Source organism: Platalea leucorodia (genome assembly GCF_965183815.1).
Source record: "Platalea leucorodia genome assembly, chromosome: 3".
In the NCBI taxonomy this organism is placed as follows: domain Eukaryota; kingdom Metazoa; phylum Chordata; class Aves; order Pelecaniformes; family Threskiornithidae; genus Platalea; species Platalea leucorodia.
In genome coordinates this window covers 68,560,505-68,584,551 of record NC_138825.1, presented here as the reverse complement: position 1 = coordinate 68,584,551, position 24,047 = coordinate 68,560,505, and the positions used below count along the sequence as shown (strand labels likewise).

At 40.1% G+C, this 24,047-nt stretch overlaps 1 protein-coding gene across 1 annotated transcript; it reads right to left on the bottom strand.

The window, feature by feature from the left end:
- Positions 1-310: 310 nt before the first annotated feature.
- On the bottom strand, positions 311-23,391 carry KIAA0408. Its single transcript, XM_082307376.1, has 7 exons — positions 23,321-23,391; positions 15,816-15,919; positions 11,378-11,576; positions 8,248-8,589; positions 7,825-7,904; positions 5,111-6,485; positions 311-3,212 (listed from the first exon to the last, which is right to left on the bottom strand). The coding sequence occupies exons 3-7, from the start codon at positions 11,510-11,512 to the stop codon at positions 3,039-3,041; spliced, it is 2,106 nt and encodes a 701-aa protein (XP_082163502.1). The 5' UTR covers positions 11,513-11,576; positions 15,816-15,919; positions 23,321-23,391; the 3' UTR covers positions 311-3,038.
- Between the last annotated feature and the right edge of the window lie 656 nt (positions 23,392-24,047).

Here is a 24,047-nt window from a genome sequence, read left to right as displayed (position 1 = left end):
ACCTGAAAGACCAACGGAGCTCTTCCCCCTCTAGCAAATACGTGCAATAAAGCCATTACTGTGGTTCAGTACTGACAGTTCTGGGAACTAAAAAATTCACCACAGTGCACTGGCTCTGTTACGGGTGCAGCTGAAGAGAATATTTAAACAGTGTCAGTGGCAATTTTCTAAAATTGGTATGTCCAGCTAGCCACCTGCAGACCAAAATCACCAGTTTTGCTACTTTTGGGCATCAGAACCAATGTCTGTAATTAGACGGACACAGAAAATCTTGACAAAATGGACTTGTCCTTGACCTGTTAGTTTATTTCAAAAACCTTCTGTTCATTAAACTTACATACATCAGGGAATGTCGTAGATATTTGATCCTTTCTCTGTTATTCAACAACATGATATATGTCAAAGGCGATCAAAGAAACTGAAGGGAACTAAAGAAACACCTTCACTGACTAATCAAGGGAAATGCTTTCGTAGTTACGTACTTCAAACAGAAGTGCACCACCATTTTTCAGACCAAAACCGCTTAACTTTACCATGAAGGTAATTTTAAAAAGTTTTATTGCAGTCATCACTGACTGAAATGAAGAATCATATTTTTTTACAATTCTCTCATATTACACTTTCCTCAGCCGTACGCATTTAAAGCTGCTCAGCTACTTAAGCATTTAAAAGGTCAATTTGCAAGGCATTTTGGTTTGCTAATTTCCACAGTTAGCTAGAATCTTAAGCCATATTCCAAATTCACTATGAATCATCTTTAATTTTTCTAGTTCTAAGGAAGCTAATGGAGTGCAATCTCTAAATTAGGGCAATCAGGCAAATTTATAGCACTCTTGATTTTTCACTTTAGCACACAGATTTTTGCCTCTATCCAAACTGTATAAAATTTCTTCAAGATTTTATTCAAGTTCTCCTGCCCTTGTATCTTTTCCAGTAATAACTTTGCAATAATGTCTGAGTAACTTTTGCTGAATTGTTGATCTGTTTGAAGCCTTCGTATATTGTTGTGGGATTTTCCCACCACTCACACCTAGAAAGGACCACAAGTCTAGATTGGGCAAATTACTCTGAGCATATTTTTACCATGCAGGCAGCCACCATGGCATGATAAGGTGAGATTTATGGCTCTAATGCCTGCTCGCTCCAATACTGGCGTGCCTGAACAGTTACTGATACTACTATACAGGCTACATTGCTCAGAACACATGGCCTCCTGTTTTCTCTGTCTGCAAAACTAAAGTTGTACAGAAGAAAGAAGAATAAGGCCCTAAAAGGAAGGGAAAAGGCGTGGACTCTCAACATGACTGGAGTAAGACAACAGATCACTATCAAATTAAGCACAATTAATTTTCCCTATATTGCCACATATACAATTCACTAGGACAAAAGCCTACACTCTCTCTGAAATCCTTTTTACATTCACATAAGAAGATGTGCACATTAATGGATCCTGGGACGATTCTTGAAATTCCTTTGAACACACTATGTTTCTCCAGGAGAAGAAGAAAAGTTGCAAGACAAGATCAGGCTGATGTTGAAGAAGTGCCTTTTTACTCCTTTTAACCTAGACACGCTGTTTAAAGGGAACATTTATCATCATTACCACACTATGCATCCAGCCTAGAGAAGGGTGCAAACATTCCAGGATGAAGGACACTGTCTTTCTGAAAGTTCAGCAAGAGTCTGGGTAGCATCCATATTTCTTTCACGCTGTGGGAAGGAACAAGCCAGGCTCTGTGCACGTCATTCAGATGGCCCATAATAGCGAGTCAAGTGATGGCAAAAACATACTTCCAACGCCATGTGTCTAGGATTTCGGGCACCATTGTGATCATACCTCAATGCAATATTTCCGTACTAGGTGCAGCTTGTTGCCAGAGTGCAAGTAAACTTTGTAACTGACTGCCACGAGTCAGTCCGGGAGCAGTAAATGAGCAAGTGGCTCAGGCACTCTAGTCTAGGAGAAGAGTAAAAAAGGAGTGTGGCTGCAGCACTGGGAACAACGGTCCTTGTTCTCCTGCCTTGAGTGAAAGTAAACAAGTCCATTGTTATCTGACTTTGCCAAACCTCAAAGTATAATGCTAGAAGGAAAAATAAGTTTTACAGAATTGAGCATATACAACCCTTTTCTTCCCTTCATAAATTGTATGTTACACTAGTTGAAACTACCAAAGTGTTTACAGTATGCTATATATATAATGGCACATTTAAGCTTTTTAAAGGGATTGGAACATTTCAGGAATGTCTCTGGTGCTGAAAAAGGCTAATGTATTACAAATCATATAATATTTTAATTCAGAAAAAATATGTTTAGGTATTTTGACCTAGCATCATAAGGGTTAGGAAACCGAACGAGGATGCCATGAAGCATGACTGACGAATCAGTCGAGCTAGTCTGCTTCAGATACATATTGTGCAAGGCATTATCGCTGCAATCAGTCACAAAAATGCATATTTAGTTTTTGTACATTAAATACTACACCTGTGAACCTATGTAAAAGATATACAAAATATAAATGTCATCAGGACTGTATATTTCAAACTTTTTAAAATAAACACGAAGTATATATATATGTAGGCATATAGGTTGTAATTTCAATGTCAACACTAGCACAGTTTGTCTCTTCTAAATACAGACCTGTATACTTCCTAGTCCAACACATGCACCTACGAACACATGATCATGCATACAGCTTTACATTCTGCTGTTTGCAGAAGAGTCAGAATATACAGCACTATACATTATTTCAACTCAAAATTGATTGGCAAATTAAGGAAGATGCCATTCAAAAGAAATTCCTTGTGAGTTATTACCAAAAAAAACAAGAGAAAACCAGGGGTATAGTTATTTCATCTCAATAAAAACACTGAAGACCATGGTGATGATGACCTAAGATTCAAAACGCTTTGTCTGGCATGTGGTGGGGGTCACTCTTGGACAAGATACAACAGTGTAGAACTGGTTGCTATAACACATACCGAACACAGTTATAATGCGGCATAGAGCTTTCACAACACCATCCAACCCAGCTCTGGGTTCAGACTACTGAGGTCTCTGACCGAAAGGAGACAGAGCAGTTGTACGCCGTTCTTCTCACAGCAGGTGGTGCTGACGGTGATCTGGATGCCCATCTGGAAGGTAAGCGCCGATTTGCTGGCCGAGCGGGCCGAGAGAAACCCTTACCACTTGAACATTTAGCTGGCACAGATACCTAGAACACAAAGGCAATTCCTTGCTTTAACAAGTTACGGCTTTTGTGGAATGCAGCGGGAATGTAGGAAGACATTTGGGGTGACCTCAGAACAGGTGGTCTGAAGCTATTAAAAGGAGCACAGTAATGCGCAGAATGCAAAAGAACAGCTATTTCTATGTATAGGGATCCTCACATCAGTTGCAGTTTAAAATATATGGAGACAAGTGTCAGACACAAGGACAGGTATAAAATGTTAATGCAAGCCAAAACTGACATTCACTTCTCATTTCTTTTCATTTTTGGAAGTTTTTCTGTCAATGAACACTGTATACCGTTCTAAACATAGAATACGATCTTACACTACAGGAGTATGACCTACATACTTTTCAGGTATTTTTTGATAGACCCGATTTCAGCTGTTTCCATTAGAGCAACGTGAAGCTGTTTACACTTGGTAACTAATTCAGAATGGTTATGTACTAATGCTATGTCATGTCTACATGCAGAGCCTTATATACACAGGAAAACCAACAGATTTTGATCGTAGCTACAGTGATGTAAATTGGAAATAATGAAAATAAACCAAATGCTTCATGCCATGTGTAGTTCTTTACATCTTTGTGACGTGAATGCTGCTGGACCTAAAACGGTACCCTCTAATCAGGCAATATTCTACACTTAGTTTGTACAGATAGAAATGACAACATAAAGTGTGAGCCTATGGAGAAAAAAAATCCAATTGGCTTAGTAAAGTTATTCTGGACTTACATCAATGTAAACTCAGTCATTACCTACTCATTATTTCTTCCCTACATATTCATTGATGAAAATTTGTTTTCCTATCAAAAGTTCATTGGATGAAAAAGAAATCAGAAGCTTCATGGTTTTTTCTTTCTGTGCTGTAGTAAAGATGTGTCTGCTAAGCAAGATGTTGCATCACTGCAAGGCTGTCAAAGACATGCAGAAGAAAATCTGCATAGTCGGATTCTCAGCTGTTTAAATCCACATAGCTCCACTGAAGTCTGTGAATTTGTGACAGTTTAAAGCATACCAGCTGACAGCCTGAAGCCATTTAAGTTTCTCAGCTTCAAACACATTTGCCTTCTCTTTTCTGAGATGCTAAGGGGCATATCTCTCTGTTCATTGGCCAAGGAGCTCTTCAGGAAAAATTACTTTTCTTTCTTTGTGGCCTTTTACAGAACCTGCAACTTATAGTGTATTTTCAAAACCATCTGTTTCTCTTTTCATTAAGAAAGAATGTTGGCAAAGGTAATATTTCTAAACTTCTGCAAATAAGTTTCAGCCAAATCTAAATTAATTAATCACACCGTACTCTTCTGTTTCTGTGAGCCTATGCTTGAATATATAGGAGAAGCCTGGAACTGAGACATGAGTAAGAGGAGGTCACTTTATTACTGGAAATTTTATGGAGCTACAATAGCCCTTTTCATAGGCAGTTCCAAGGAAATCCTGAACCAAGCAGCACCCTGGATGCCGAAGAATGCTATCTAAGCCCTCTAGGATTTTGATATGGCCACGTGTGCTTAAACCTTTTGGGAAAGCTTAAGAAATAACTTGTCAGCTAAAGGAAAGAGCAAGGGAGTTAAAACCTGATTGCGATTCTCAATAGTTCAATCCTTGAATAACTGCAGTGCAGTTAAAATCTAGCTTTACACAACAGCAGCAGAGATCAGAATCTGGCACACCTCGTCACCGGTCATTCTTACTCAGATGCTTCTGCCCTCCCTCAGCTCTATTATCTTTAGGGAAAATACTCCTGATTCATCCAGATCCTGGCCTAAAGTGTCTATTTTTACACAATTATTTACAATATCATGTTAGCCTGACTCATTTTAGAATCTGAAGCTTGGTAGGAAACTGAATTATTTTGTTCTTGCTATTCGTATGAACCTTACCTCTGGTAACTTCTGTCTCTCTTTTCCTTGCTTGAGTTGCTGCCCAATATGCCTGGCTGAATTCCTCGGAAATTCTTGCTTTCCTTGCTCAATCTGGAGCATTTCTAAATACTGACTCAATGTCTCACAACTCCCATCGGTGAATTCAGAATTTGCCCGTGTCCACTTATCTTTGTAGCATTTCGCATTACATGGAGAAGTCACTGTGCATTTTTCATAGTTTTTCAAAAGCTTTTCAACAACACCATAGTTCGACCTTGAGTCAGCTGAACGCGGGCGACCGGATAAATTACTTGGTCTCCAGTCATGCTCATGAAGCATGTGCCTATAACCGCTAGTATTTGGAAGTCCATTTATTTGCTTTTGTTGCCCTGCCGTTCTGACAGCTTTGCTGGCGTTGCCAGTTTCTTGCTCCTTTGCTTCGGAGAATTTGGGATTTGAAACACAAGATGCATTTACAGTTTCTGTCCTGCTAATAGCAGAGTCACACAGTGGGCCGCAAGGTTTATGATCTTCTGATGCTGTTCGAGGCACCTGGTTTTCTTGCAAGGCATTATTACGTTTATCTGTGTGAAATACAATCCGGTTAAACTCATCGATCTTTGCTGCTAAAGTTTCATTTCGTTGGGTCTTTCCCAAAGTATACCTAGAGTCTTCCAAAAGATCATTGTGCAGGGTAGCAGGGGCATACAAGTCATTACTGTAATAAGGGCTGCTGTGAGACTTGGGATTTTGTTTCTGGTGCATCTTGTTGCTTTGGACCATATTTCCATCTGAACAACTCTTCTGGGCTGACAGTAGGGAAGGTTCACTTTTATTGTCTTTTCCAAGTTTGCCCACATCATATGCCCATGTGTTGTGGCAGAAACTTGTTGGTACATTGCACTCATTTTTGGTTACAGGTATTGCAGCAGTTACCATCACAGGACCTTTCACAGCCTGCCCTTCATTTGCACAGGCTGCTGCAGTTTCATTCTGGTTTATAGGTGAAGGATTCATCAGTTTCCTTCCACTCCTACAGTCTAGAGCCTTGCAATTGCTTTGGATGCCTGGATCCCTTATCGGTGCTTCAGAAAGCTGCACAACTGCAGAAAGTGAGTTTGTTAGGTGCCGAGAAGTGCTCCGTGGAGGAACTGGTGGAGCTTCTTTCTTTTGCCAAGCTCTGAAGTCTGTTCCTCTGTCACCAGTAAGACCACCATAAGACATGTCCTTCAAAGCCTTGGTGGAGCTCATCAGATTCTTCCTATTATTATGTTCCTCTCTTTCAAAAGCAACTGAAGTCTGTGATTCATTGCTGGACACATGGCTCATCTCAGGCAGAATGACTGTGTTTTGGGTTTCCTCAAATTCCCCCAGGAAAGGAAGTGACTTCATTCTGGAAATAAAAGGAGAGGTGTTTTAGGGATAAGCAATAAGGGTATTCCCCCAGGGGACCTCAGCATGGATACATTCTCCCCGTGAGCAAGTATTTTAACACTGGCTGCTTAAAAAGACTTGGGAGCAGTTTTGCTGCAGCTGATACACCCAGCATATTTGAAACATACATGAAGAATTCGAAGAAAGCTCAACAAAGGGAATCTTGTATTCCTTTCCCTTGCCACTAAAATTCTTTTTCTGAGTTTTTTGTAGATGATTGCTTGTTTTCTTACCTACCCTACAGTAAGGACAGTGGGATCTTGTGAGTTCTAATGACTACAGTGAGAGTCTACCTGATTATGAACTGAATGAAGAAAGCTTTAGGACATAGTGCATCCCTTGTGTAGGTTTCCTAACATTATGCATGACAGTACAAATGTGTCTTTTGAGATCTGTTCAAAAATCACCTTGCTCAGCCAGGATTTAGAAACTGTGCATCAGCTATGAATCTATTTGCTTTAAAGATACAAACACTAACACAGCTACAATAATAAATTAGTGACAGACAGCCAACTGATTGCATGGGGGAGTGTAAGAAGTCCCTCTGCTCTTTGAGAGAATCTGAGAAGAGCTGGCCATGATGCAGACTTCCATGGGTTCCCAGCATAGCTGAATCATAGCCTTTCTCAATCTCTCTCATGGTGTGCACCCTGTCACACTATGGGTTCAGTCTTACCTTCTGAGAATTTCTGCACAACTTGAGAAGAAGACTGGTGTTCAGCTTGCTAAGGAGACCATGAACATTGAATTTTTAACAGATGGCGGAACGTTCATTTGCCATACTTTTCAGGGTCTGGCTTACCATCTTTCAATTAGTACAAATGTATGGTTGTTCTTCCTTCTGTTGCCTTCTTTGCAGTCTTGGATTGTCAGTCCCTGACACATCCCCCACACTTAAGGCTAGATCTGGGCTTAATCTAAGAAATCTCCCAGCCTAACAAATCCATACGGTGTTGTATAGAACTGCATGGAAATGGGACCAGGGCAGACAGAAATATCTGTTCTATTTCCCAGTCCTCTATATAGCCATTAGAAACAAGTACAATTTCATCTCCTATAAGTACTAATTTCATTTTGTAGGTTCTATAGATGAGCTCCATTTTGCTAGCAAAATGTGCCCTTGCATCATATTTCAGTATATTTCATTTGAATATTTTATGCTGAGCACTGAAACACGAGGAAGATAGGAACTGCCCAACCCCTAATAAATTCAACAGCAAACCTCTCTTCAAAGTGAACAGGAGCACAGCCTCATTATTCATTTTCTTTCTCTAATATAGAGTCCAATATGTTTTTACCTTCTGTGGTTGGACTTCTTTCGAATTTCCTCTTGATAGCTGCATAATTCTTCACTGACTCTGGCAAGTTCTTTAAGAGCCTTTATAAATATAAAACCAGTCCTTTAATATAAGCCTTTTAAATGGTATCTCCAGAATTACTTTGAAACTTGTAGTGATTTGCACTTAAGACTCACAGCAGAGGAAAGTAGCACAAGGAGAGATACAAAAATGCCCCCAGGTTATGAACGGAGGTAAAGAGCATGCTGTTAACACATTTAAACAGTGAGAAGACACCCATCAATAGCAAACCAAGGAGGGAGTTGAGACAGTGCCTTGCTGGAAAGCTAAAATCAGGGAGATCAGTTCTTTAGGTTAACGTGGCAAGCCAAAGCCCTCAGCATTTTCCTCACCCTTGTAACTGAAACATGCTCATTTACTTACTACATTGAGATCACCAATATAATTCTTGGCATTTTTCTTGGAAGTTTTCATGCTGAGGCTGTCTCCAGGTTCCTCACGGTTCTCAAAGGCCAGATTGTCCATTAACAGAGTATTGTTTCTGCTCTCGGCTCTGGTTTCTTTACAATCATGTCCTGTTTTACTGAGCAAACTCCCTTTTTCCATCCTGCCATTTGCCACATTGTGTTGATAGTTCAGCTCCACTGTGTCACTCTCTTCTGAAGTAGGGGAATGCATGGACGGCTGCAGCATCTTGCTCTGAATGGCCTTATTATCATGGACGTTCATATTGCTCTCCCTTCTAAGTTTTACCTCCTGGTAAAGCTGAAAAAACAATAGAACCTTCTATTAAATCATGGTACTGTGATGAACTTCATGGTAAAAGAACATATTCATCTTCTGTTTTGAATGATGCTTCACTCAGCAGCACCAAGTAGAAAGATTTTATACATGTGTTTGCTAGCAGAAAAATGTTGAGTCACACAGTGTGATAGTTCACAGACCGTTATTGTCACAGGATGAAGAAAGGGCTGTTACCGTTCACAGACTCTTTGCCATGGTTTTAATGCACAGCTTCCAGCCATAGGATGGGATTGGAAGAGATCTCACGAGGTCAATGGCCCTGCCTTGAGCCAGAAGCTGTATGGTTGTCTTCCAAGTAATATCAGCACACTATGTGGTGGACACAGCCCTGATCTGATGGATGGGGAATGTGAGGGAATGTGAGGGAAGGAGAGGGCTCTGGCTACGTTACAGCCTGTTAAAGTATATTAGTTTAAGGAGGGGAAGTGAATTCTCATCACATATAGTGCCATCTGTGCTAGAGCAGACTCTTCTGGTTCTTAGGCAAGTGGAATTCTTCCCTATGACTGGAGTGATAAATCACTACTGCAGAATGGTATCAATTGGCAAAGTGCTGTCACCCTCTTATCTTCTTTCATGCTATCTGCTGAGATCCAGTGGCTTTATTAGTAAATGAAAAGGTGTTAATTCCTGTCACCCAGCACATTCAAACTAGGGAACTGTGATAAATTATAAATTAGAAAAAATAGCAACATCATAAAAACCTCTTCTGCTTACAGTGTCATTTCCAGTGCCAAGAATCCCACGGCTCTTTATAAACATTCATTCTTAACTTGCTCTTACAAAGAAAGTGCAGAGCAGGCACCTCTGAACAGCCATCTGCCTGCTCTCTCACAGTGCACAAGGCCATCACAACAGCTTTTGGAAGGACAGTGAAAAAGAAAAACAACACGAAGAACGTGTGGCCATTTCATGGGTAGTGCTGTGGCTTAGAAGTGTTCTCACATTCAGAGACTTGACACTTGACCTCATCCTGCGCTTTCAGATTTCACTCCCAAAGCCCAGCTGCTCATGGAACCTGAGGGCTGAACTTTGTCATTTCCAAGAAATGAGGGCCTCATACAAACAGTATGCAGTAAAAAGGAAGGATACCACCTCATAGCTCAACAATATCATCTCCTAAACCACATAAGTCTTCCTGGAGAAATCCAGGAATTAGTTAGGTTTTGGTGGGTTAGAGAAAACCACCAAATAAAAACACAAACTGATAAGGTAGCACAAGTTTTATTGAGGAAATCCCTCTACAGATGCTGATATTTAAAAGGTATCTCCCCTTTTCTCCAGCCATGCGGCTTTTGGCGAAGAAATGTCAGGCAACTGAAATCAAGGGCAGCTACAGACACAGCTTAAGAGGGGACCTTAGGATACCGATAACCTTGGGGTATCATCTGCAGTTTTGTCTGGTCCTGCAGTACCCAGTGATTTACTTCATTCCCTTCCCCTCAGCCCCATTCCATTCTTTATCTTTTTCTGTCTCTGTCACACTTTCCTAATCCATATGCTAATAAAGCACACGGAAAAAACACGGTCTTTGCTGCCATTGTCAGGACTACTGATAGCCAGAATACCTTTTCACAACACATTACCATCATTCCGAAACAGCTCATATACCTAACAAACTGAAATTCTACTACACACACAAATCACATTACTAACTTTTGAAGCATTCTCACCTTGGTGGTGAAATTAGGTAAGACTGCACAGAAATGTCCTAACACAAAAGACAAAATGTGGCAAAGACTATCATACCAAAGTCTGCAAGAACTGCAGGTAAAATATAAGAGAGCTGACATTATGGAGTTATGCTGCAGGCTGGTTTAACGGGCAGTGTGTGGCTGCAATTCATTTGGCTCTGATCATTTTCCTTCTCATACTTTCATGTGAGCAATCTCTGCCATACATTCCTGTGTTGCTCAGCCACAGGGCAGTGTTGGCAGAGACCAAGCAAAACTACTCCATGTGTATATTAGAATGAAAAATGTGGAAAGCTCAGTGGTGAAAAAACTTGCTTCTATACGTTGCCAACGCAGATTCAATTTATGCATTACAGAGTGCCAGAGGGTTCTGCTGCAGGGACAATTTGGGGATAAAAGAATAATAAATAATTACCTTAACTATGTCTGGAAGGAGATGCATTAGAAATGGCAGGGAGTGAGTGTTTGTTAGTATGTGTAAGCACAAGTGGTGTCAGGACTTTCATGCTATTTGCTGTAGCTGTTTTCTCTACTAAAAGCCGTCCATAAATGGAGTGGGTTCTAGCCAGAACAATTCTGCCACATGCAGCGGTTAATGTATGACATTCTTTCTAATATTACCATTTTCCCCCAGCAGACCTGTGTCATCTAATTCCTTTTTGCCAGAGAACTATACCTAGATTTTTTGTTACTAAATATGCATTTTCCTAAACCCCATATATGCAGTTGTTCAGCATGTACTTGAAAAAAGCATGTATAATATGAGCAGCGTGGCTCATGCCCAGCAGAACTGGCAGCAGTATATACAGCCAACAATATCATAGCAAACTTCACACAAAGTGACATTTAACCTCCTGCTTTGTATTCATGACTATTAAAACAGCAATCGCAAATACTGCTTAACCCCAGGCTTTGCATCCTACCATCAGCTATTAGAAACTTCCAGTGACAGACAAGAAATAGGATATAATTCAGGAAAAAAATAAACCGAAGCGACCCCTAGTCGCTTCACCCCAAGTCAAAATGTTAGTGTTCAGAGTTTTGTTTAAAAGTACCTCTTCTATTTTCTTCTGCATGACCTTCCATTGACATTCCCATTCTTTCCTTTCGTTGTCAAATCTCTCCAGCAATTCCATCTTCTCTTTATTCCAGTTCCTCTCAGTATTCTCCAGTTGTTTACGCAGGTCCATGGTTACAGTCTGTGTAATAGCAAGAAGATAGCTCTGCTTTTTTTTCTTCTTCCCTGAATGTTTCCTGGAAGTTTATCAGAATAAGTCTTACTTGTGTTTGATTCTAGCTTTCAGGGAAAAAACAACCAAGCAAAACCCAAAAATAATTAACTGAAATGTGCTTGCAGGATACAGCATCACACGATCTGGAGTATGACTGGAACATGGACGAATTAAGCGTTATAGGACACAAACGCAAGGGCAGAGAGGCCCAATCTGGAAAGGGGAGGAGGGACACGCATCCAGCATCACAGAATTCAGGAACGTCTGCCACAGCAGGCTCTGTACCTTGGCCACTTCGCATCTTTGCCATTACTCTTCACTATAAACCTGTTTTCAATGAAATTCAAGTCTGCATGATATTGAATGGCACTTCAGGACCTTGGGATCCTGACGTCTGCCCTTGAGGGTGAAAGCTATTTTTATGTTTGTTCAAAAGACAACTGCAAGTGTAAAGGTATCATGTTTGCTCATGCACTCCTTTCACACAGGCATGTAGCATGACAAAGACTGTGACATTCTTTTGGCAATTGAAGACTGTAAACTTGATACATACAGAAAATTCTCATGGCTCTATGAATGCTTCAGCATACACGAACGAAAACAGGACAGGAAAGCCAATAACAGGTAACAAACATATACAGTAGAAAGCATCATTCTACTATATAAAGGACTATAGGTCACTATAAAGAGTTCATGTATTTTGGATTTACAAATCTAAGTCTATAAATGTTAGTTCTAGGACCAGCATAGGGAAAACTAGAAACTATTTTCCAATAGGACTAACTCAAATCTAGCTCAAAACCTTGCTCAGAATATTTAACTAATTTGTGCTTCAGTTTCTCTTTCTTCTTCAGAAGTCTTTAGTATCTTAGTATCTGTGAATGAAAAATTATTAATCGAACTACTAAATATGTATATTTTAAGGGAAATATTTTGGATCTGCTCATCTGATTTTGGAGCAAAACAGTTACAGGTTTTTATGGGCTTTGTGTTCCTCTTGCTTTCTTAGGCTTTACAATAGAAACTCCACTACCATCATTTTACTATGCCAGCAAGGACAAAATAACACTCATTCATTCAGTTACGATGGCTCTTGTGGTATAATGGCTGGTATACACACATTGATACTTAAGTTTGTTAACTTTGGCTCTCAAAGCCAGCTGTTGTGTTACTTAGGTGGACATGGAATCTAGTTCCAGTCATAAAAGGCCTCTGCATTGCTTTGGTCTCCTGCCAGACACCAAGTGTATGGGGAGGCAAATGAATTATCACAGAGTTAAACTAGGGGTAAGCCCAGTTTACCTTCCTGGAATTTGTTCATTTCCCTGACTGATGGTCAGTGATTGTCTACTCACAGGAACTGCCCATTTTATCGCCCACATTTTCTTTGATATAGTGAAAATTCATTTTTGAGCTCCACGCAAAGTTCTTCCCCATCCTGTATTTTATTGGACAAGTCTTGTTGATTCAGCTGTGGCTACTGTGTAATCACTGCTTACCAGTGTCTGCGTTATTTCAGCTGACTGGGAAGCTGATGCCAAACTTAGGAGTCAGCTTCTTTCAAGAACAAGTAAGCAGAAGATCTCAGCTGACGCCCAATGGGTTACTCAGGTCTTTGGGTCATAGGAAGTCCTGCTACAGGATCTCTCAACTGACAGCCATCATGGGCCCAATCCTAACTAACTCAGAGGATGCAAAACTGTTTACCCCAAGCAATTTTGGATGGAGGACTTAGAGAACAAGCTGACTATTCTTCAAACATCTCTGTCAGCCCGTTTCACAACGGTGTAACCATGCCACCATGTAACGTGGTATTGGAGCTTCCTCTTTCAAACTCTGACTCACACCTGTCTTGGAGCTCTGAAATGACAATCTGTCCCTCAACTATCTACAAACTAATTTCAGACCCTTCTTCTTCCACCTGCCCAAAAACATACAGGGCAGCTTTATAAACACATAAAACTCTCTGAAACTAAGAGATGCTGAAAGACAGCACAGCATTCTCATCACAAAAGAAGTCAAGCACTGGTTTGCTCATGGCTTCTTAGGGAAGGCAGCCAGGCTATAGAGACTGCACCTCTCCAGGCCAACATTTCAGCTTTGTGCCAGACTTCAGTAAGTGCTGACCAAAAACAACTTACAAAAAAATGCCACTGCACCTAAGACCTGTTGCAATCTAAACATCTATTGCTAATGAAATTTAAAACCATTTCAATAGTTTCTCACTTTGCTAATTCAAAGGTTGCAATTTTTAGTACAGTAATTTTCTTTTTTTTTTTTGTTTGGTTACATCTATGTCTTTATAACCTTTCAAGACATCTCTGAGAAATAAACAAAAGTCAACTTTGTGCTCCACTAGAATCCTTCAAATACATGTCAGAAAGATATAGAAAAACCTGTAAATGCTGCAAAGTCATGAACAAGACAGGCAGGCATGATTTGTCTACAACTTGCACAAATGGTGATTTTTACTAGTGCACTATTAGTAATAATGACCATGCTTCAGTTAGCAGCACATTACTAGAAAGAAAGTCAATACTATATAGCATATTTCTTTTTTACACATATAAGAATAGATATATAATATGTACTCCTTTCAGGCATGCATATAGCAATGAAAAGGCCCCTGGTGGTTTCTTAGTGCTGGGAACTACTATTGCCATGTTTGCATTCATCTTAACAATTTCCAAGTTGTTTCATATGGGACTCTGATTATAAAAAGAGATTGGAGACCATCAAAATGAAATCAAGTCTTGGAAGAGGTTAGTTACAGAAGTTACAGATAGTCACTTGTAGCTCTAAGATCCACAAAAAGCTTGTATTGCTTCTTATGCTTCTCTGATTTCCTCTTGACATAAGTTCTGAGAAGAAAACTCATGTTTATTGATGTTAGCAGCTGGATCACTATACAGTTTCGCTGCTATTGTACAGTGGATAAATTCCTCTGAGAGTTTTAACTCCTATTTCTGTGACTCTTTCCCTTTTCTTTTTTTTTTTTTTTTTTTTTTTTTTGGGGGGGGGGAGGGTGTTGGTGTTTTTTTCCCCTACTAGCTATAAAGTCCAATTTGTAGTCCTGGTAGTATACCCTCTGTCTGTATAGTGCACCGAGATGTCCCCCTGGGTATTTCACATTGCTTAAGCAACCCAAAAGGATGTAAAATGCCACATTATAATTTGCTGTGTGGATCAGAGCAGTATCTGTGCTCTTGCAGTATTGGCACTTTCTGCATGTCCTAGACAAGGTCAGAAGCTCATTACAGCAATCAAATTCAAGCAAATAATCAATTTTGTCTACATCAGCTGCATTTTCCCTTAACTTTTCCTTTAGCCCTCCCTCCTCTCAAGCAAGAAATATTTTAAGCAACTATTTGATGTTAATGTTATTATTCCCACGTCTTACCCGTGCCCTTTTTATCCACATATTAAAAATGCAAAATAGTTTGCAACCAACCTCTATCAACTTCTGAAAATAATCTGCAGTGACATCAGCTGAGATGCTATTTTTCAACAGAGATTAATTAGATTGGATGTGTACAACCATTCAGATACACAAATCTTCCCTTGATTTTACAGGAAAAAAAGTGATTAAGTTATATTTCCAACAGTGCTGTATTTTGGATGACTAAGGAAATTGTAAATTTATGTATTTGTTCAATTATAAAAGTGTGCCACGTGTTACAATATTGTGCACTTTATACCTAAAAAGAAACTACAATTGAGTGAGAGAGTGAAAGAGAGAGAAGGGAAAGAAAGAAGAAAGAGAAATGAGAGAGAAGCGAGAAAGCGAGAAAGTGGGAAAGCGAGAAAGCAGGAAAGAAAGCAAGAAAGAAAGAAAGAAAGAAAGAGAAAGAAAGAAAGAAAGAAAAAGAAAGAGAAAGAAAGAAAGAAAGATAGAAAGAAAGAGAAAGAAAGAGAGAGAGAAAGAAAAGAAAGCAAGAAAGAAAGAAAGAAAGAAAGAGAAAGAAGGAAAGAAGGAAGGGAAAGAAAAAGAGAGAGAAAGAAAGAAAGAGACTCGAGTGCTCAGAATGCTACCTGTCATCCCTGTTCTGCTGATACATCTGTGCCTGCTCTGAAGAAACTGACTGAACTAATGAAGTCTTTCTCTAAGAATGAAGACCATATATAACATACACGGACACCACGTTACATATAAATAACATTAGAGAGACGTTTAAATAACTGTTTGCCACATTAGTAATTTGCTTTCTTTTTTAATCTTAACTGTTCAAAGCCACTGATTTAAAACAAACCGTAACCATACCTTTCATGGAATAAGAAATCCTTTAGTTTTTCAGTCCATTTCTAAACAGCAGTGAAAGCAATGAAATGCATAGCTAGCTGGGATCCAGTTCTGCGAATCTTGATCTTTAAAAGAAATAAGAAAGCTAAGCAAGACACAACCTTTCAACGGGGGCAGCATTTGCAACTCTCTTTGAATAACTCCGCAACTTTTGCAAACTGAAAAACAGTTCCGTTCAGCATCATCCCAGCAGCTGGCTTCCACGTGACGTCAGTGCACGGAGGATGGTTTTAAAGCCATCTCTTCCAACCCCCAGCTCTGTAACTTTATATCTCCTCATATTTTGTGTAAACAACTCCAAGTCCAGGACATTTTTAGGTTTTATAGTGCAGTCCAGTCTTTAAAGCTTGCCAAAGCAGCCAGTGTTAATATTAAAGCTATGACAATAGGCAATTTTAGGTTTCTTTTATTAGCGTCCATGTTGTAAAGGAAGATTTTTTGCTGCCGTCCAGACCCAGTTTTCAGGGTTATATTTTTTAGTATGATCATTTTGAGCTTTGCAACTTGATCCTCATAAACTGCTTTGTAAAGGGAGTTTGTTTAAGGCAGCAGTTTTGTTGGTTAACAGCTATCTTAAAGAGCTAAAAGCAAAGCACTCCTCCCTAAAATCTTTCCCCGTATTCTAAATATGCTATCACTTATGAAGTGCAGAATTATTGGGCACTGTGTAATCCTACTGTCTTGCATTCTGGGAATGGCGATAATGGCTTCTTTGGGATATACCCAAATATTCCTGCTACTTTATAAGGTTTCTGGATCAGATTCTCCAGTCTGCTAAGATACTTTGTGTCTCAGCAAAGCACTTGAAACTGGATGGAGAAACTCCCTTGCACAGGGAAACTCATCCCTGGCATCAGGCTAGCAAGGAAGGTCCAGGAACACCTCGGCTGGGATTTAAAACACTGGGAGTGCCCATAGCAAGTGTCGGCATGGGGTGAGGGAAGGCAGCGTATGCGACAAAAATGACCCCGCAAGTGAAAGTCCATGGGAGACCCTGAAGCCAGCGTAGCAAAATTTAGCTGCTCCCCCTGCTGAGCCACAGGCATGAGGAGCTCAGCTTGCTCCTTGCGTCTCTGCCCACCACAGTAACTCTCCTGTTGCGCTATGTGTTAAATTGCTCTCATCTGGCACACTGAGAGAGACCCCCGGGCAGAAGCTTCACGCACATACCACTGCCCTGCCGGGCATTGTGCTTGGATGTGTCTGTGGACAGTGACTGAGACCACCCATAGTCAGAAAATTCACATTTCAGTAAACGTTTGTCCCTACATGTACCTGGAGAAGGGCCACAAAGTACTTGACTCATGCAGCATAAAACTCTGGACAAATTCTGCTATCAGATGAGTGTCTTCAAATGCACTAAGCAAGAGTGATGTGTATTTTTGTGGGCAGAGCAGCCAATGACAAGAGGATCAGTGGGACGAAGGACACGATATGAGGATTCACACATCCTTTGCTTAGTCAGCACTCTCCTCTTTAGAACAATAAGGTTTTATCTGTGATAAAATCCATGCACAGCATAAAAATTTTAGCTCTGGGTGCATTTTATAGTAAATACCGAAGCAGGTTTCAGGGAAAACACATTTTTTCTCCTTATATGGTCTAGCTGTAAGTCTCAGTGAATACATTACTGGGGTGCTTATTCTGCTCCCATGGAACATAAGTAACGGGACTTGGGCTATTTGTGAAAATTTCAAAGATGACCTAAAAATTGAACAAAGATGCCCAAGTACATGACTGAATGTTCCTGAAGAAAATCCCCAGTCCCTAAACTGTGAGGATTTAAAAATTCCCTGTTCATAAAGCAACAGCGTGACTTTCTTTTGGGAGGTTATGTCCCAACACGCCAGCTGACATGGCTGGGAGCGAAGCCCGAGTGCCTTGGAGCAGAACTGAGCCCACAGCTGGAGGCTGCGTGCCACAGCGCTGCCTCCTCCCCAAAGCCAGCACAGCTGCACCACTGCAAATGAAGACAGACTCTGAAGACATGTTTTTTTACTCTTATCCATCCACATAGGCTATTATTCTTGTGTCTTTAACATTGCTAACTCAATGCCCCTCATCTTCTTACATGAACCCTTCTAAGTAAAACACAGTAAAATTAAAGAAAACAATGGACTAAATCCTAAGCTTGAGTTTTCGCTCAGGCAAAATCCTACATTTGTCAGTGTGAGGAATTAGAAATGTGTGAGACTGAGGGGCTCATTAGGAGACAAGAGCTGGACCCCACTCATAGGTCAAAGGGCCATGTTAAACTCAGCCTAATAGGGGAAAGGCAGAGAAAAGTTGGGACAAAGAAAACATGAAGCGAGCTCTAAAAACCTGGGCTCATTGCTCTGGACACCCTTAAGTGTAGCAGTAGAGACTTCTGCTTTTGAGGGAAAAAAGTTCCCCAACAGAGACTGTCCCTCCCCCAACAGCAGCAGACAAAGCAGCAAATGTGGCTTTCTGGCTTCTGGCACAGGCAAAATAAGCAGAAAGGCTACTGTAGGTTTACCACACCTGACACACTGCTTCCACAGGCAAAGCGCACTTTGTCCGTATCTGGTATCAGCTCTGCTTGTGTTAAAAGTCAGCACCTCAACAAAAAAGGTGCAGGGGCATTTTAAACAAGCCCTCTGCTAAATTTCTCTTCATCGTGCAAGACTGAAGACAAAGGAGCATGAGTTTCAGCATGGGCTATAATCTGATTGTATACTGAGGGTAGTGTGTATTCTGGTTAATAGTCTGTGCTGAAGATCATTTTAGAGCATCTTCAGTTCTGCTGTACTAGCTTGGTTATGGCACACCCATTTTGCTACGTCCACATAGATTTGGTAACAAGAAGGAAGAACAGCACTGCTGCCACTGTAATCAACCCAACCACACCATCAGATTCCTGAATGATTTATGCTCTGATAATCCTGGCAAATACATCTCAGGAGTGGATATATAAATCAGGATATGGGCAGAAGGGAATAGAAATTCTGTCTCTTCTTACTGTTGTGCACTGCTGCATTAGTATATAACTTAGTGGAGAAATAGAGCCAACAAAGTGTTATGTCACTTCTCCAAGGTTACATTGGAAATCGGTGGCAGATACTTTAGATGTTTACTTTAAATAGAGCCACTGTAATTTTCCCCATAGGCAACTGCATGTGTAATGGCAAAAGTTGGGTTTGAATATCACTTCCCCTGGCATTAAATCAGAGACAGAAATGTAAGCCAATGGGAATTACGTCCCTGATACTGATGCCTTTAGAAGTCTCCTACTCACCTATCAGATTCTGGGGTGATTAAGGGGAAGGGCATCTAATATCCTAAAGCACTGCTTGTTTTCGTAAACAACTCCCAAAGTTCATGTGCAGTTCATCTCTTTTTATAACACATATTTAGACAGCCATGTTTTTGGCAATTTTCTATTTTCCGACTGCCAGGCATATTTCTGCACTATAGCACCTGCTCTCTTCTAGTTTTGATTCTGAAGCACTGGTGACATGTGTCAGCAGACACTTATTCTATCTCTAACTGGAGCTTCAGGCATGGATATTTTTGGTTGAAAGAAATATCTCTGATCCTGGAGAAGATGATCATTCTAGTACCATGGGAATTTTTCAGTAACAGTGAAGAAAATATTTGTAGAGGTATTTTGTCAGGGCATTCAGAGATGACTCTAAATAGGAAACAAATGTAATTGAATTTATCTGGTTGCGATAAAGGAAAAAAATGCATCTATTTTCTAAATGACATAAAAATTCATTCGAGTTACTGCTGATTTACACAAGTGTAAAAATGTCAGAATTAGATCCATAGATGTAAGATCTCTTCTTTCTGAAAGAACATGGGATGAATTCCCTTGGAACACAGGAAACAGAAATTTAATCTTTCAGAGAAATGTAAAATTAAGGCAATCTCAGGGTTCAAATTCAATAACATTTTTGCCAGAATATTAATATTCTGCCAGAATATTCCAAAGTGGGAACTGCTAATCTGCTATTGGTTTAAGTGAGATTTGAACTGATAGGTAACCTGGCATAGCCAGCTTGTTGCCACATAAAAGCAAAATCTTACATTCTTCTTATTATCGCTCTTCAGAATTGGATGCTATGCGGCAGACAGATCCCAGTGAATCAGCAGTGCTCTGTCTGGCTCTGCCCTGCCTGACTCCCACGCACTCCTGCTAGAGGACATGGACCTGTTCAGCTGCATTTATTCACTCGCCTGTGAGGTGGACTTTGCCCACCAGGCCCGTAACTGAGTGGGGAGAATCTGCTTCCTTTCTCAGCAAGTACAATTATTGCACTTCTTTGTGAAACCAAGTTATTTCAGTTTAGCAAGACAGACAACACTCATTTCTTTGGCTAGATGTTATCTTCTGGCTATGGATAGATGTCCATACTGATTTTATTAGCTTTCTCAGCAGCTTTTAAAATAGTGAAAAATAGAGGGCTGTGAACTTCTCTGCAGTAACTGGTGCGAAACAGATAAGCAGCTCAAATCACTCCCTTCAAGCTGAAAGCAGGAGGACATGAAAAATACATCTCATTTCTCATTGAGATTTCTCTGTACTGAGGTTTGCAGGGGTCCTCACTGTTCTCCTGGCTCATCACAGATTCAAAGACTGTGGGGAGCTTCTAAAATTATTTTGTATGCTTTGGTAAGCTTTAATTTCATATTGTAGCCTGTGCAATAGCTCCTTAAATGTCCCAAAAGGTCTCAGCTTTGATTTGCTTTGTTGATGTCTGACAGAATTAGGATGAGGAAAGCTCCTGCTATATGCAAGAAAAAACACTGTGAGAAATCAATGGGATTGTAATTGCCAGTCCTGCGCAGAGGTTATCTCCACCTTTTCTCAAGAGGTTCATCCTCACCTCTTCTGATTTCTGAGAAAGAAGCAAACCTTTCCCAATTACTTCCAAGACGTATTCAATGTATGAATTCAATGTATTAAACTTTCTTACTACTTTACAGTAGTACTGTTACTGATACACTCAGTGTAAATCAAACCCTCTCTACTCATCTTTATTACATACAAGGCTGAGGAAAGTATAAACAAGTGTGGGTTAAAATCTGAAAACCCAGAACTTCAGATCAGATTTAAGTATGATTTTTTCTCTTTTATGGGACTGAGCCAGTAACATTTAACAAAACCCAAATGATCTTTTCGTCCCCCAAGGGAGACACTAAAACAGAAAGAAATTCAGTCAAAATTCAGTCTCGTGCTAAGATTTGATATGACAAGTTTAAGCCCCAAATTATTATACTTTTAATGTCCAAATTGCAAATCCTTAGGAGAAAAAGAACTTCTCAAGCAGTTGCTGTAAAATTTCCTACAGCGGTTGCTGACAGAAAAGCGGCAAAAGCGCCTTTTCCCAGTGATTTGAGAACTATCGTTACAGTTACAGAAATTCACTGTGAAGGGATGATATACTTGACCATATCTTGCCATAATAGTTTCTAATACGTGGAACTTAACTTTTAGGCAACTGAGCATAAATTAGAGCAGCTTAGAAATTCCTCAAAATTACCTTGGGCCCGACTTTCTCTTCCATCAGGACACTAGGCAAGGCTATTAATCTCACATACATTGATTATCATTTCCTTTAGACATATCTTGCTAACTACAAAATAAATAGTGATGATAACATCCCCTAGTAGGAATAAGTTTTTGGATTAAATCAAGGTTAAGTGGTTTAACTGATCAAGGTTACTACACCTGCAGAGTATGCTGAGGGAAAGCTCGACAAATGAGGAGAAAAACACAAGCTTTGTTTAATACTGAATATTGTGAGTTTATTATTTTTTTCATTCTCATAAAATAAATTTTATTGCCATAGCTCTGCTTCCCTCTGAGAGGTTTCCCTCAAAATGGTGTCTCTCTACTATCTCAGGTAGGAGAGCACAACCCAGGCAGAGAGATGAACTGTTCTCACTGGGGAATGGGTTAAGTGAACAGAGTGCTAGCATGATAAATCAAAGGCAATCCTTACTGCCAGCTAGAAAAACAGCTGCTTTATTTATTACTAGATTTTTTTATCATGGCATCTGCATAAAAAAATTCATTAATATGCTTACTTGTAAATGATCACCTTTGGAGAATTCACATTTGTGGGACTCAGTGGTTTCAACATAGGTTGAATAAAACAGAAAAGAAAACGGACCTCCATTGGGCATTTCCGATGAGGTTTTCATAGTGGGAAATCTACTGTTTGTAGGAACCGCCTATGTTCAGTGTGATAGAAAGATCATGAGTTGCCTGTGCTCTCAGTGCAGCCTCTCATAGGCAAGACGGGAATATTCAGTAACTATTGATGTGCACCTATGTACACTATATAAGCTTCCCTCACTTATGGTCACTCTCCTCCAACAGCATGGTTAGGTGGGGTTCACTCAGCAAGCCAAGAGATACCATGTTCATTCAAAACTCGTTCCGAAACACGCACAGGTCTTACAAGGAGCGGCTGAGGGAGCTGGGGTTGTTTAGTCTGGAGAAGAGGAGGCTGAGGGGAGACCTTATTGCTCCCTACAACTACCTGAAAGGAGGGTGTAACGAGGTGGGGGTCGGTCTCTTCTCCCAAGAAACAAGCGATAGGATGAGAGGAAATGGCCTCAAGCTGCGCGAGGGCAGGTTTAGGTTGGATATTAGGAAAAATTTCTTCACCGAAAGGGTAGTCAGGCACTGGAAGAGGCTGCCCAGGGAAGTGGTTGAGTCCCCATCCCTGGAGGTATTTAAAAGACAGGTAGATGTGGTGCTTAAGGACATGGTTTAGTGGTGGACTCAGCAGCGCTAGGTTAACAGTTGGACTCGATGATGTTAAGGGTCTTTTCCAACCTTAATGATTCTATGATTCTATGAAACCTGGAGAGAGAATCCAGAGCCCGGTGGCTACAGACTGGAAAATGTTATCTGATAAACTAGGTTGTCAGGAAAAGATATTTGACATCAGACAAGGTGACTAGCATCACTCTCTTCAATTCAAGTCAGACTGTAGCGTGGCCATTTCTCTAGAGCACTGAAAGAATGCAGCCAGCCTACATCTCTCAGAAGACTCCTCACCTACTCTGATACCTCCTCCTTGTGCATCTCATTCTCAGGGGCTCCAGTTCCTTGCCACATTTCCAGATATAGTACTCTACATACCAACCATTCTGATTTTGTCCCCTCTGTGGTGTCTAATCCACATAATACAGTGCTGGAAAACATTATCATCACAATCATGCAAAATATATACAAGCTGTGACATACAACTGCAGAATACACATCGAATGTGGTTTTACTATTCATACGTGGCTACAATACTAATTCTTTTTCTGGGAGTGGGAGAAGGAAAGGAACAGACTCCTCACACCCACTCTGCCTATTTCTGTTTTGCTTCTGATTTGGTGCAAATTAATGCATATTAAATTGGTTCCAGTGACTCAGGAAATTTTTGTTCAAAAATGATAAAACCAGATGAAGTGAAAAATATCGTCTTCTGTTTGCTTACCTGGAACACCACGGTGAGCGGGTTTCCTATTCAACTGGGTGACTTTTTGGTATGTTTTTTGCAGTTTTTTTGGTTTTGGTTTGGTTTTGGCAAACAAGTAGTCTTCAGTGTTTTTACAGCAGTGGCTATTACAGAAACTATGTCTCTTGCACTTCTTATCTTGGAGGGTGGACAAAATAAACAAACTGAAAATAATACTACAATGAACAGTAAATGATGAATGGCTTACAGTACAAAAAACAGTGTAAAAAGGAAGACAAGTTTAAATATTGTTGTGTATGAAAGGGATGAAAATAATACAAGGATGAGAATAAGTAAAATGATAGGCTGGAACATCTGGGAAAGTAAATACAAAGACAAAGAGAACAGTCAATTAATGGAATAGCAAGTCCAAAGTTTCAACAAAATAAATAGTGAATCAGACTATGCTTGTGGAGGGACCAAGTGCCCATCTCCCATTGACTTCAGTAGGAGTTCTGCATGGCCAAGCCCCGAAATGTCCAATTTAACTATTGCTGTTATTTAACTATTGCTGTTATTTATTTAGAGAAAATACTAATTAGTTTGCTTTAAATTTGTATAAGCCCATGCAGTGCTCTGCCTTTAAGCTAATGGGAGCTCTACAAGCTCAGAACTATGGCTAGATCAGAAAGTGAGCATGCTAAATGCCGTTTCTGTTTGATTTCATGCAATACATGTATAGTAATTGATTAGCTTTAAACTCACT

What these genes read in the sequence shown, in the direction of transcription:
- KIAA0408 (XM_082307376.1), bottom strand. Translation starts at nt 11,512, where the DNA reads ATGGACCTGCGTAAACAACTGGAGAATACTGAGAGGAACTGGAATAAA. An exon ending in TGCAGAAGAAAATAGAAGAG is followed by an intron (nt 8,590 to 11,377) that starts GTACTTTTAAAC and finishes TTGTTTTTTCAG; the next exon opens with CTTTACCAGGAGGTAAAACT. An exon ending in AAGAAGTCCAACCACAGAAG is followed by an intron (nt 6,486 to 7,824) that starts GTAAAAACATAT and finishes TTTTATTTCCAG; the next exon opens with AATGAAGTCACTTCCTTTCC.